Source organism: Stenella coeruleoalba, assembly GCF_951394435.1.
Source record: "Stenella coeruleoalba genome assembly, chromosome: X".
NCBI lineage: Eukaryota > Metazoa > Chordata > Mammalia > Artiodactyla > Delphinidae > Stenella > Stenella coeruleoalba.
In genome coordinates, this window is record NC_137152.1 from 86,761,691 (window position 1) to 86,776,119 (window position 14,429).

General features: G+C 47.7%; 1 protein-coding gene across 1 annotated transcript; it reads left to right on the forward strand.

Annotated features, from left to right (window-relative positions):
• Positions 1-11,447: 11,447 nt before the first annotated feature.
• On the forward strand, positions 11,448-12,140 carry CLDN2 (claudin 2; the record flags this gene model as incomplete). The annotated part of the gene is made up of 1 exon (XM_079910554.1): positions 11,448-12,140. One exon carries the CDS (start codon positions 11,448-11,450, stop codon positions 12,138-12,140), a length of 693 nt encoding a protein of 230 aa, XP_079766680.1.
• Between the last annotated feature and the right edge of the window lie 2,289 nt (positions 12,141-14,429).

Consider the following 14,429-nt stretch of genomic DNA (forward strand, 5'->3'; position numbering starts at 1 on the left):
TTTGGGTGTATAGTTCCATGAGTGCAGAGTTATACAACAACGTTTACAGTTCCAACACCCAAACTACTTCCCTATGCCACATCGTTTTAGTCAACCCCTTCCCCCATCCCCAATCCCAGGCAACCTCTAATCTGTTCTCCATCCCTATAGCTTTGTGATTTCAAGAATGTCATATAAGTGGAATCACACAGTAAGAAGTCTTTTGACTCTGTCTTCTTTCACTCAGCATAATACATTTGAGCCTGATCCATGTGGTTGCTTGTATCAATAGTACATTCCTTTTTCATTGCTGAGTAGTATTCCATTGTACAGATGTGCCATAGTTTATTTATCCATTCAGTAGCTGAAGGACATTGGGTTTTTTCCTAAATAGTTCTTAAAAGTATAAAGTGGTCCTGAGACCACAAATTTTGAGAGAGAGGTGATGGTAATGGATGGTAATGGACATATCATTTTTATATGGGAAACCAGTAGACGGATGAAAGAGCCATACATTGGAGGTAGGATTGGAAGGATTTACAGATCAGATGTGATGGGCTGTAGAGGGTCAGAGAAAGAGCAAAGAGTGAAATTAAGTCTAACTCTGGGGTTTCTGGCTTAAACAGCTGGCTTTCTCAAATGGAGAAGACGGAGGGAGGATTGGTTTTCTTTTTTGTCTTTTTTTAAACTTTTAATTTTATATTGGAGTGTAGCTGATTAACAATGTTGTGATAGTTTCAGGTGCACAGCAAAGCGACTCAGTCATACATATATATGTATCCATTCTGCCCCAGACTCCCCTCCCAGCCAGGCTGCCACATAACATTGAGCAGAGTTCCCTGTGCTATACAGTAGGTCCTTGTTGGTTAGAGGATTGGTTTTAGTTCAAAGGGAATCAAGGATACAATTTTGGACATGTTGAGTTTGAGGTGCTTTTGAGATATTCAAATGGAGGTTTCAGTTTGTAGGGGTCTGGATTTCAGAGAAGTCTGGGCTGAAAGTGATGATTTGGAACTCATCAGACTATAGAGGGTAATTGCAACCATAAGAGATAAATGAGACTTCCAAGAATGGAAATGCAGAGTGAGTCCTGCATAGGGAAGGAGTCCTAGGTCAGGCTCCTGAGAAACACTCATATTTAAAGATCTAGCAGAGGAGGAGAAGTCAATGAAGTAGTAGCCAGAGAGATACGAGGAATATCAGGGGAGAGTTGTATCACAGAGGCCAAGATAAGAAAACATTTCAAGAAGGGCAAAGTCACTGCGGTTGTTGAATTCTGCATAGAAGTCGAGGAAGTTAAGGACCGAGATGTGGCCATTGGATCTGATGAGTTAGGGGTCATTCGTGACCTTGATGAGAACTTCTTGGTTTGGTGGAATAGTGGGGTTGGACTGGCTCTAATCCTCTCTGCCCTGAGCCCCTGACTCCTCCCACACTCCTCTCATCGCTGCCCCTTTGCCCCTAGAATCTTTCTTATTCCTCCTTCTAGACTCCTCTTTTCATAGCACCATCGTCTCCCTCTCCCTCAAGATCTCGCTTTATACAGATCTCTCTTAGACTTTCCTCCTCGAAGACCCTGCTCCTACCTCTTCTGCTATCTTCCCTAAGCCATCTCTTCCCAGATCTCATTTTCCTCCTTTCATTCTCTCACCACTGACTCTTCTCCTTCACCACATACTGCTTTTCTCAGACTCTCTTCTTTCTTATCTTCTTTCACACTCTTCTCCATTCCCCCACCTATCTAGGCTCTCTGGACCTCAGCAGGAGTCCTAGCAGATTACTAAATAGTCTCCTAGGCTTAACGCTGAGGAGTCATAGTCTTTGGCATGATTCCACCAGGAACGGACAGTGCCGACCTGGGGCAACGCAGCGTCAGAACCTAGTCCTTCAGTGATTGCCAATCTGGTAACCACATCCTGCCCTCATCCGCCCTGGCACCTTCCCCTAAGAGTCTGCCTTTTCCTCTCAATTACACAGAATCAATGTGAGTTGATAAGGCGCCCCCTCTACTACAAATTCTACCTCGCTTCAACCAGCATTTTCTACTTATCAAAATGTGTTCCTCTACGTTAGCCCAGGCTTGGGAAGTCAGCTGGGTGAAGCCTGGAGAAAGAAGGTAGGAAGACTTGCCCCAGGTCACACAGCAGGGTAGAGGATTAGCCCGCTCTTCCTTCCACGCCATCGGTGTTTCTTGCTTTCATGCCCAAAGACTCCCCGGGCGTGAGCTCAGGCACGGCTGCCCTTTTAGCTTGTCCCAGCCAGCCACGGGGTAGCCCCCTGGAGAGACCCTGGCTCAGGAGCACTGCCCGGGGATCAGTACCCCACTCACACCTGCAAGACAGTTATAGGCCGCCTTGGGAAGGAGGATGATTTCTGATTTGCTTCATTGAATTCACACTAGGCAACAAATCGGACTGTTTGCTTTGATATTGCTTCCAAAATGGAGTAGAGCGTGATTCTGCTCTGCAGTAGCTCAGTCACACGATGTACATGAAACACTCAAGCACAGTGCCTGACACCTAGAAAGTGTTCAGTGAATAGCGGCCACTGGCCTTACCATTTGTAATGAGGAATTCTTGGGAGGGAGTCGGTGTGGTACACTGGCAAGCTTACTGAACCAGACATCTAGAGGCCTAGATTCCAGGTCTAACTATTCCTGCTCAACGTGAAACGCTGGGTGAGTCATTCATTTCATCTCAGTGGGCCCAGGCTTTCTCATCTGGAAATAGTAATAGCTGCCCTACTTCTGTAATATGTCGTATTAGCCTTTAAAGCATTCACAATCTTTGACGTAGCAGTTCTAATCCTAGGAATTTGTCAGTGTTATGTGCAAAGATGCTAGGTTATAATAGTGAAAACAATGGAAATCACAAAAATGTCTAATAGTTAATGGTTAAATTATATTTCCTTATGATAGAATGCAGCACATCCGTAAGAGAACGATGCAGATCCGTTTTTTTAATTGACATGAAAACAGGGCCATGTCAATGGACCCTGTCAATGTCTTATCATTATATTATTTAGAAATGATAGAAGGTTATAGAATGGTAGGGAATAATGTGATTCCATTTTATAAAAAAAAAGTTCTAGTCATGTCTTCTACAGTACATCAAAATGTTAACAGTGATTAAAACTATACCTCTTGCTTGTGGTATTACGGGGACCTCCATTTTCCTCTTTATACTTTATAATTTTCTGAATTCTTTGCAATCGCATCTAGTATGTTTCTAATCACACAAAAAAAAAACAACAGGAAAGCTTTTTTTTTTTTTCCATTTGGAGAGGAAACCCAGTTGCCGCAATCCACTCCACAGAACTTTGGAGAGACTCAAGTGACATAGACTGTGGTCTATGTGGTACTGCTGTGTGTGGTACAAAGGGGAGGCCCACCATTATCATGGCTGCCTCAGTCTCACCTTGTAGGGACCAGGTCCTGCGCTTTGAAGCCACCAGAGTCTGACCCTACAGTACACATGTCTGCCCTTGGACTCAATCTTAGGGGTGGGGTAGGGCTGGGGGTTCGCTGGAGAAGAAGCTGGGTGGACGAGTCTGCAGGGCTGTAGGCAGTGCAGGGCTGCTGAGGTACTAGCTCACCAGGGCCGTGTTTGTGAGGCTTACTTCCTGCTGGGCCTCAGGGCCGCTAGCCAGGAACACTTAATGGGGGTTAACAGAGCCCCCTCCTCTCCCCACCCCAAAGCTGGAATGTTCCGAATTCCTCCTTGGGCCAAACCCCTCTCCCCCCAAGATCTCTCCTGGGCTCACAGAGGTCACTTCACAAAAGCTCAGCTGGAGTTTTTGACAGGAAAAACACAAAACTCACCAAAGTTTTTTTTTTTAAAGTACCTCAATCTTCCACAGCCTCCAGGGGTTTAATTCTGATCTGTAATAAGTCTCTGACCCAAGGCTGAGATTTGCACATGGATTTTGCAAAGCTGCAGCTAACAATTAGAAATCCTTTATCACCTCAGCCTGGGGCCCCTTGCACCTTACTTCCCTCCCTCAGGATCCCTTCCTTCCTCTCCAGGGCCATACATCTCTTCCAAGGCTCTACAAAAGAACTGCTTCGTAAGTGTCTCAATTCTGATTTGTTTTTAAATTCACCTAGGTGGGCTCTTGCTTCCTAGTTGTTATCGCTTTGGCCCATGGTGAAGCCAGGCTGGGCCACCTTGGGTTTCTGAGGGGAGGGTACCGGAGGGAAAATTCTGGAGGCACTTGGGTTGGTAGTATTTGTTTCCTCAAGGCTACCACGAAGTTTCCAGTCTTTGAAACTGCAGGGCCAGAGGAAGCACTCTCCAAGTCAGATGATAATTTCTGGATGGAGCTTTTGAGAGCAAAAGGACTGAGACAAAGGGATGGGAGGAAAGGAGCTACAGTTTACCCCTCTGCTTAACTGTGGTGGTGGGAGAGCTGAGGAGGACGGAAGATGGATTTCTGAGTGAAGTCATAAAGTCTCCCCCTTAAGCCCTTAAGTAACTCTCTCCCACTGGTCTCCAAGTCTGTCAGTAGAAATTCCTTCTTTGAAGAAAATCCTGCTATTTGTGACAACGTGGATGGACCTGGAGGGCATTATGCTCAGTGAAATAAGTCTGACAGAGAAAGACAAATACTGTAGGATCTCACTTATATGTGGAATCTAAAAAAAAAAAAAAAGAGCTCATATATACAGAGAACAGATGGTTATCAGAAATGGGGATGGGGATTGGTGGGTAAGATGGGTGAAGGGGGTCAAAAGGTGCAAACTTGCAGTTATAAGATAAATAAATCTCGGGGATATAAGGTCCAGCATGGTGACTATAGTTAACAATGCCGTACTGTATATTTGAAAGTTGCTAAGAGAGTAGATGATGGGAGTTCTCATCAGAAGAAAAAAGAAAAAAAATGTGTAGCTCTGTGTGGATGGATGCTAACCAAACTTATTGTGGTGATCAGTTTGCAGTATATACATATATCAAATCATTATGTTGTACACCTAAAATGAATACAATTTTATATGTCCATTACATCTCAATAAAGAAAAAAGAAATTCCTTTTTTTGGACTGAGACATTATTCTCTTCAAGTGGCCTCTTTGAAAATGGAGTTGGAACCATAAACATTACCAGCACTTATAGCTGGAGAGGTTGTAGGTGATGTCTGTTTTCTAAGTTCTGCCTTTCTGTGTTTTCCAGCATTCTAACGTGAGAGTGCTTTACTTTGATGATCAGGACAAAAAGAAACTTCTTTTTAAAGCAATTAGAATATCTCTCAATCCAGTTGTAGTTCCCTGAGCTGTCATCAACCAACTGATGCAGAAGGAGAGGTGAACTGCTCCAAGGACAAGCTTTCCAGAAAATAGGGCTTCAAAGGAATGGCTTTGCCACCTACTAGAGCCCTTGGGAGCTGGGGGTGAGGTGTGGAGAGGAAAGCAAGTATCTCAGATGTCTGTGAGACCAAGGGATGGAGCAATGAGACTGGCTGACAGAAGAGGGCTGTGGTGGCCTCCGTCACCCCCAGAGCAGCACATCAGATCCTTCCTTGCGCCTGAGAACCCCACCTATCTGATCCCACAGAGTCATATGAAAAGTACCCTCAAAGAAACTGTACCATGCACAAGACTCTTGGAGCAAAAAGTGGGGAAGAGCAGGGCAAGGAGGGGTTAATTCAGGAGCTGCTGTCAGTCTTGACCCTCCTAATCCTCTCCTGCAGTTCCAATCCCTCCCCTAAGGAAGATTAAGTAAGAATCCTAAATGAAGCCTTCTTGCCCAACCCCTGGGCCATGGAGTGTGTTGGCTTCATGCCCAGAAGACAAGTTCAGCTGGCCAGGCCTAGAGTTCTCTGTCTCTCCCTCCAGAGACACCAGGGCTTGACTTCTAGGAGGACCCCTCAGAGAGAGGAGTTTCTTTCAAAGCTGCCTGCTTCTAATAACAACTGTTCAGTCTTCCATATTTATCAAAGTGGCTTCTTGTCCCCATTACCTTAGTTGAGACTCAAAACTTGGGAGACATTTTCCTCATCAAAACTAGGGCCTGGAGAAGTGAGGGGACTTCCGCAACAGGTTCCCAGCAGAACCGAGATGAGAAGTTAGTCTTGGTTCTCAGGCCAGGACTGGTTCTCTAAACCCTCTACTGCTCATCACACAAATCAAAGCAGAATCTAGACTGGCTCATCACTCAACCACTACCTATTTTGTCCACCCCTGCCTTCCTGACCCTGGCTGAAAGCTGACCCCATTGGGCCATTTCTCCCAGTTGAATAAGCTCCAAAGACTTGTTCTTCCTCCTGCTCAGCTCTGCTACGTCAGACTCTTTAGAGATTCTAAGCCTCAGTAATAGCATTTTTAAAATTCTGCCTTCCCCCTGCCCCAAACCACTTTCCTATTTCCTCCTATCGAGTCAGGATTGGCTCTGGGGAGAGGCTCTCCTCTTGGGGTCACTGTCGACTCCCATGGGAAACCTAAGCTGGGCTCTTATGTCACCATCCCAAGTCCTCAGGGCAGCTCACCAACCCTCAGATTGGTGAGCTCAGATATGGATAGGGAGTACAAAGGGAAAGTATTTAAGCCAGCTTGGGTGGGAAGAGTGGTTAAAGGAAGGTTTCAAGGAGAGGATGAGTCCTGAAGGATGACTAGCAATTACCCACGCAAATGTTGGATGGTTGAATAGCATGCTTAAGGGTTTGGAGACACAGAGAAAGGCAACTTCAGATAAGGACACATGTTCAGGTATGGTTAGATTGTGTGTGTGTGTGTGTGTGTGTGTGTGTGTGTGTGTGTGTGCGCGCGCATGCACATTGGAGCATAAAACATGAGGGTGGAGGTTATTCGTGCGAGATGAGCCTGGAACAAAAAGCAGGAGTCAGACATTGGAGGGCTTTCCTGGTTTCCAGAGCTAGAGAGTTTGAACTTCATCATGAAAGCAATGAAGAGGTCCTGAAATTTTTTAAGCATGGCAAAGAGCTGGGGTGATACTAATGATTCGATTTCCATTTTAGAAAGATCCTTGTTTGCTGGATGGATAATTGATTGCAGGGGTGGGGCAGAAGTAGAATTAGAGAGACCAATTTGAGGTGCCTATGAGATTTCCAACTGGACAGAGATAATACAGGGTTTGAACCAAAGTCTAGGCAGTGCAGATGGAAAGAAGTGGATGCATTCAAGATGTATTTTGAAGGTAGATCTGATAGGACTTCATAACTGGTTATAGGTCAAGTAGAGGTTAGGAAATAAGGACGACTGGCTTGGGTTGCTGGATGAGTGATAGTCCCATTGAGATAGGGAACACTGTGTGAGGAATAGTTTGGGAGTGGAGAGAGAAGAGTGAATATGATTTCAACTTTGCAAAATGTTGAGTCTGAGGTGCCATTAAACCGTTCAGATGGGCTCATTCCAAAGGCAGTTGCATACACACATCTTGAGTTCAGAAGAGAGATCTGTGCCAGTTATATAGATTCAGGAGTCATTGGCATAGAGATGGAGTGGATGAGGTCACCCGTGGAAGATGTAAAGAATAAGAAGAGAACTCTAGCTGAAACCCTGGGGTGGGGGAATAGTCAGATTTATAGAGTGGGTAGAAAAGTAGGAAGTTATAGAGGAGACCCTGGAGGAATCATTTTGAGGAGCCGGGAAAACTGGGAGGGATGTTACAGAAAACGAGAAGACAGTTTTATGAAGGAGAGGGACAAGGTGAGATGACAGAGATAGGACCACTGAATTTGGGGCAAGGAAATTGTTGGTAACCTTAGTGAGAACATTTTCAGTGGAGGGCTAACCGCAGCAGCCTGCCTTCAGAGGGTTGAGCAGTGAGTGGGAGGGGGAAGAAGTAGAGACATCGGCATTAAATGGCTTGTTTAAGAACCTTGGCTGCAAAGAGAATGATGAGGAGAGGGTGATAGCCGCATAGGTAGAGTAGGAAGCTCAAAGAGAGTGGTAGGCATTTGAAGTGGTCACCAGCAGATGCTCACCAGGGACAAGCAGAAGGACTTCCAAGCAGCTCTGAAGGCCCCACAGAGATGCACAATCATGATCAGGTAGAATTGTGCCCGTTTTAGCAGTAAGAAAACCAATGGCTGGAAAAGACTTGCAGTGTCCCCACTGATGAGTGACAGAGATGAGATTCAAGTAGATTTCCCTCCATACCTCCCGTCAAGTGTTTTCTTGCCCCTGCTTTGCACTGCTTGGCATCCACACTGGCATTGTCATGTCCATCACTGATGAGTAGTGTTGACTGTCAACCACGTGCCCAATGCTATGGAGGCACAACAGAGGTTTCATATGCGATTGCTTCCCTCAAATTGTTTAGAATTTGGTTGAAGAGACAAGATAGTCAACATATGCACAAACCTATAAAATGGTGGAACTCTGTCTCTCTCTCTCCCTCTCTCTCTCTCTTTCCCTCTCTCTCTTTCTCTCCTGTGTTCCCCACTCCCTCTTCATTTCCCTTCTTTTCCTCTGATCCTCTCTCTCAATCTTCTTTCCCAAAATTGCACAGCCCTGATCTCTTACACTGAAGTGTCATTGACTCATTTAGAAAGTCTATATCTTATAGTCCTTGAAACCTCTTTATCACTTTTATTTACTCATTAAGAGGACATTTTTGAACACTGGCTTTGGGTGTGTAATGGGTGGGTAATGCACTGTGCAAGGCACTGGAGATACAAAGTGAATAAGATACAGTCCTTGCCCTCAAGCAGCTCACAGACTAGTGGGGAAGAATAAGGATATAAAGAGGAGAGTGCAACATAGTGAAATAAGTATTATCTGTATCTCAGTTTCCTTATTTATACAATAGGGATTAGTACCTACCACAAGACGTTGTTGTGATGATTGAACTAACATGTATAAAGTGCTTATAATGGTCACATAGGATACACTATGTTAGTGTTGCCATTTTATTAGTAGTATTAGTAGTAGTAGCATTACTATGATGGAGGTAAGTAAAGACAAGATACCATAAGAACACAGAGGATGGGAACTTGACCCAGGCTAGAGGAAAAGACATCTGAGTCCTAAAGGGTGAGAAGGTGCTAAACAGAGAGAAAAGAATGCCAGGCATTCTGCATAGTAGGAACAACCTGTGGTCAGGTTTGGAAGCAAAAGGCAACAGGACATGATTGAGGAACTCAAAGTAACTTAGTTCAGCAAGAGCATAGAACATGCGGAGGGCAATGGCAAGAGATGAAGTTCGACAGGTCATAGAGTCCAGACACGTTTTGGACTTTATCCTTTAGCCGATGGGGAGCCAACTGGAATGTTGTATGTAGAGCAGAGACTTGATTAGATTAGTGCTGAAAGATCACCTTAACAACAGCATGGAGAACGAATTGGAGGGGGCAAGACTGGAAATAAGACCAGTTAAGAAACCGTTGCTATAGTCCAGAGGAGAGAGGATGATGAAGCCCTGGACTGTGGAGGTAGCAGTGGGGATGGAGAGAAGGATGCCATCGATTTGAGGTATCTTCAAGAATTGGTGAGACTGTGACAGTAGAAGGTGAGCAGTAAGTGTGAGAGAGGTGTCAAGAATCACTTCCAGGATTTGGGTCTGGTGCAAGGAGATAAATAGAGGTATCACTCAGTGACCACAGGGAACCCACGGAAGAACTGTTTGGGGAGGGGTACAATGGGAGAGGTGATGAGTCTTCTTTTGAATATGTCCAATTTGAGATGCCTGTGAAATTTCCAGGTGCACATTTTATTTTATTTTTTTAAATGCATTTTATTTATTTATTATTTATGTATTTATTTTTGGCTGTGCTGGGTCTTTGTTGCTGTGCGTGGACTTTCTCTAGTTGTGGCGAGCGGGGGCTACTCTTCGTTGTGGTGCACGGGCTTCTCATTGCTGTGGCTTCTCTTGTTGCGGAGCACGGGCTCTAGGCGTGTGGGCTTCAATAGTTGCAGCACGCAGGCTCAGTAGTTGTGGCTCGTGGGCTCTAGAGCGCAGGCTTAGTAGTCGTGGCGCACGGGCTTAGTTGCTCCGCGGCATGTGGGATCTTCTCCGGACCAGGGCTCGAACCCGTGTCTCTTGCATCGGCAGGTGGATTCTCAACCACTGCGCTGCCAGGGAAGCCCCCAGGTGGCCATTTTAAATAGGTGATTGCTCTGGAAGTCTCGAAGCTCAGGAGGAAGGTCTATGCAGATTTGGGAGTGCCAGTGGGTGGGCAGGAGGTTATGTCATGGGGGTGGATAGTTTGCTCAGTGACAGAATGTACATTGAGCAAAAGATGGATTTCTGAGGAATACTCGCATTTAAGAGATGATTACAGAAAGAGAAATCTTGAAGAAGGCTAAAATGGAATAGCCAGCTTGTGGTGGCTTGAAAAACTAGTGGGTTGGAGGGTCTTGTAGTGGATGGAGAGAAGGATGTGCCCTTGACCTTTAGTGTCTTGAACCTTGATAAGTGTTGGGGGCGGTGAGAGGGGGACGCTTATTGAACACTGCAAAATCCTGAACGGCTCTGAGATTCTAAAGGATTGACTCACATGCCTGCCTCTTACCAAGTCCCCTTATTCTAGAGCAGCTACCTTTTCCTTTGTCTCAGTGCCCCTAACAAAGAGCCTAGGGAATGTCAGGGCTCCCTCCGGGCCCTGGAACAACCTTTTCTGAATCCTGAATCCTCCCACATCACCCGAGAGGCCTAGGGGTGGTGGCACAACTATTAGGAGAGCAGACAGGAAATGTCTGGGTGTGTTATACACGTGGGAGGCCTCAGGCTAGCCTGTGGAGGGGGATTTGGGCAGGGCTGGGAGGACTTGAACTCTGAGAGTGTAGACAGATGCTTCGTTGCCTGCCTCAACCTGCCCTGGAGTCAACTTTCACCATGGGCAGGATGACCCAGGGCTAGACCATTGCTCTCCAGGCTGCTGGAGATTCAAGAGGCCTCTAAGAACCTAGAGTCCAAGGCTATACCTTAGGGTCTGTTTCTCCTCCTCCAGTCTCCTGGGGTTTGGCACCGGTGTGCAATTGAGGGGCCCCGTAGCACTGTTGCCAGGTAATGCGTTAAACAGCATGCCTTGGAGGCGGAGCCAGCCTACAGCCTGACCTGGAGTTAACACGGTCACCACAACCGACAATGGCATCACCACCTTCTCGGAAAGCAGCCACTTGTCTGGCCCCTGGCTTTGTCTGGCTGCCAATCTAAAGCATGTACCTACGCAGGAGCCGATGACATTTTGGCTCCACTTTCAAAGTTTTTTTTTTTTTCTTTCTCATGTGTTATTTCTAAAGAAGATAACAAAGGTCAAAAGGCATCCAGCATTTTCTGGTTTCTCATAAGCTTCTGGTCAATATTTAATCTGGTTTATGGATTTTTTTTAGGTCTTCTAGATGCCTTCTTGAGCCTGCCCGTGGCCACCCACAGACACTTGTAAGGAGGAGAGAAGTCGGCCTGGCACAGACACTCTGAAATGAGGGATTAGAGCCCGGGATCTAAGGAGGAAGAGCTACAGCCAGAAGACGAGGGAGCAGGCCCTGAAGACGCATCTACTGAGAGGTCTGCCATGGCCTCTCTTGGCCTCCAACTTGTGGGCTACATCCTGGGCCTGCTGGGGCTGTTGGGAACCCTGGTTGCCATGCTACTCCCCAGCTGGCGAACAAGCTCTTACGTCGGCGCCAGCATCGTGACCGCAGTCGGCTTCTCCAAGGGCCTCTGGATGGAGTGTGCCACGCACAGCACAGGCATCACCCAGTGTGACATCTACAGCACCATGCTGGGCCTGCCTGCTGACATCCAGGCTGCCCAGGCCATGATGGTGACGTCCAGTGCAATCTCCTCCTTGGCCTGCATTGTCTCTGTGGTGGGCATGAGATGCACAGTCTTCTGCCAAGAGTCCCGAGCCAAAGACAGAGTGGCGGTGGTGGGCGGAGTCTTCTTCATCCTTGGAGGCCTCCTGGGCTTCATCCCTGTTGTCTGGAATCTTCACGGGATCTTGCGGGACTTCTACTCCCCACTGGTGCCTGACAGCATGAAATTTGAGATCGGAGAGGCTCTTTACTTGGGCATTATTTCCTCCCTGTTCTCCCTGGTAGCTGGAATCATCCTCTGCTTTTCCTGCTCGCCCCGGGGAAATCGGTCCAACTACTACGATGCCTACCAGGCCCAGCCCCTGGCCACTAGGAGCTCTCCAAGGCCTGGTCAACCACCCAAAGGCAAGAGTGAGTTTAACTCCTACAGCCTGACAGGGTATGTGTGAAGGACCAGGGGCCAGAGCTCGGGGGTGGCTGGGTCTGTGAAAACCAGTAGACAGCCTCCCCCAGGGCCACAGGTGAGGGACGTTGCCACTGGATCGTGTCAGAAGGTGCTGCTGAGGATAGACTGACTTTGGCCACTGGATCGAGCAAAGGCAGGAATGGGAGCTGGTGTGACAGCGTGCAGGCTGAACTGTCAAGATGCTTGTCAAGTCAGACTTTCTGTTTCCTTCATCCTGGCTCCCCATCTCCCACCCTGAGTCCCCAACCCTCAACTCCACTCCACTCCCCCCTGAGGCCAGGCCCCAGAGTCTCCCCTTTACCTTCTGCTTTACCTGGGAATCCATCCCCAAACCCACTAATCACATGCCACTGACTGACCCTCTCTGTGATCAAAGACCCTTCCTCTTGCTGAGGTTGGCTCTTAGCTCATTGCTGGGGGATGGGGGTGGGTGGGAAGAAGTGGCGGGTTCCGTGGGCATGGCGCTAACCTCCTTCTCAAGCCTCCCTGCAGAGAAACTGATTGGCCAGTAATGGGCCCTGGAGCCTCGTCCATCCCACTCTTGTTATGACTCCACAGTGTCTAGACTGGTTTGTGTATGAACCGAAATAAAGCCATCCCACAGTATGGAGGGAACAGAGAGCAGCTGGGTGTAGAATGAGACGGGGAGGGCAGCCTCGGAGAAGAAGCCGAGGACCAAAAAAAAAAAAAAAAGAGCAGAATCATGGCCCAGGGCTCTAGCCCCCGGCTAGAGGAGAGCACAAGGAAAGAAACTGTGGTGGGACGCACAAGGTGGCAGCAGACTCTGACTCTACTGAGGAACTCCCTCAGAAGCTCCAGCTCCAACGTTCACTGAAGCCCCTGCCTCCCTTTGACCTGGCTAACAACGAGGTTAAAGGGCCTACACAATGGTTTCTTTAGGAACAGGAAACTGGTTTTTGTAGAGATGGCCCTTGGCTGGGGGATGACAGCATGGGAGCAGGTGGGGACTCAGGAAGGCACCACTCCTTGATGCTGCCCGAGAGAGAATAAGAACTTGGGTATCTAAGAAGCTGGGTGGACATGTGTGGGAACCTCAGTGGGTATTTCTATTGGGCCAGAGAGGCAGCCCCCAGAGAGTCTTCAGGCCTAACGGAGAATCAGCCCAAAGGCTGAGATCAGGCCCCCGGGGTCTGCCCACAGAGCACTGCAGAGTCTCTGACAGACCAGAGCCCCAGATGGGCCCCCTGTCAGCCACCTTCATATTCTCTCCACCATCCTTCACCAGATATGGTAGAGCTGCTAGAAGGCCCTCATCTGAGTGATAGCTGAGCTGCTGCTTGGGATTTCAGTTGAGATGGAAGAGTCGAGAATGATTCCCAGGCAGCCGGTTCCAGCTCCAAGGTCTAAAAATGCCCCATTTCCCCTGGGGGTGGGGCGGGGCGGGGTGGGAGTCACGAACAAACCGAAAGCTTGACCATGACCAGCTTCTGACAAACTCCAGTACACCTCTCCAAACCTCAGTGCCAGCAGGAGGGGCCCAGTGACTGTCTGTGACATGCCTTTCACAGTTCTACCTTCTTGCCTATATTTAAGCTCCTGCCCTAAGTGGGAAGGCCCTCTCCCCTTAGCCAAGTCTTCCTCATGTTGGAGAAGTTGCTCGGCACCCCTCCTTCACTGAGCCTCCACTGACCACTCCGTCCCTATCCTACCCCTCCGTCCTCTAACCCTCAGTGTAAAACTCACTCTTTGATGCTTATCATTCACAATTTTTGATGGATACTTATATTTCCATGTGCATGTAACTGATTTCACAAGTACATTGTAAACTCTTGGAGGGTAGGGGCCATATCTCAGACTTGTCTATATTTCCAAGACTATCTGTAAGAGTGCTGGGCACACAGTAGGCGATCAATAAACACTTGTTGATTGAGTAACTGTTTTATTAATACAAATTAATTCAGACAGGGCAGGTGTGACTGAGGGAATTGGGCGAAGGGGAGGGTAGAATGGAAATTGGCCTTTCTCCCCACTGGGTGGATAGAAAATTCTAGACTTTACTGGAGACGTTAAGAAAGCAGGACACAGGGCTTCCCAGGTGGCGCAGTGGATAAGAATCTGCCTGCCAACGCAGGGGACACGGGTTCGATCCCTGGTCCGGGAAGATCCCACATGCCGTGGAGCGACTAAGCCCGGGAGCCACAACTACTGAGCCTGAGCTCTAGAGCCCGCGAACCACAACTACTGAGCCTGCGAACCACAATTACTGAGCCCGCACACCTAGAGCCCATGCTTTACAACAAGAGAAGCCACT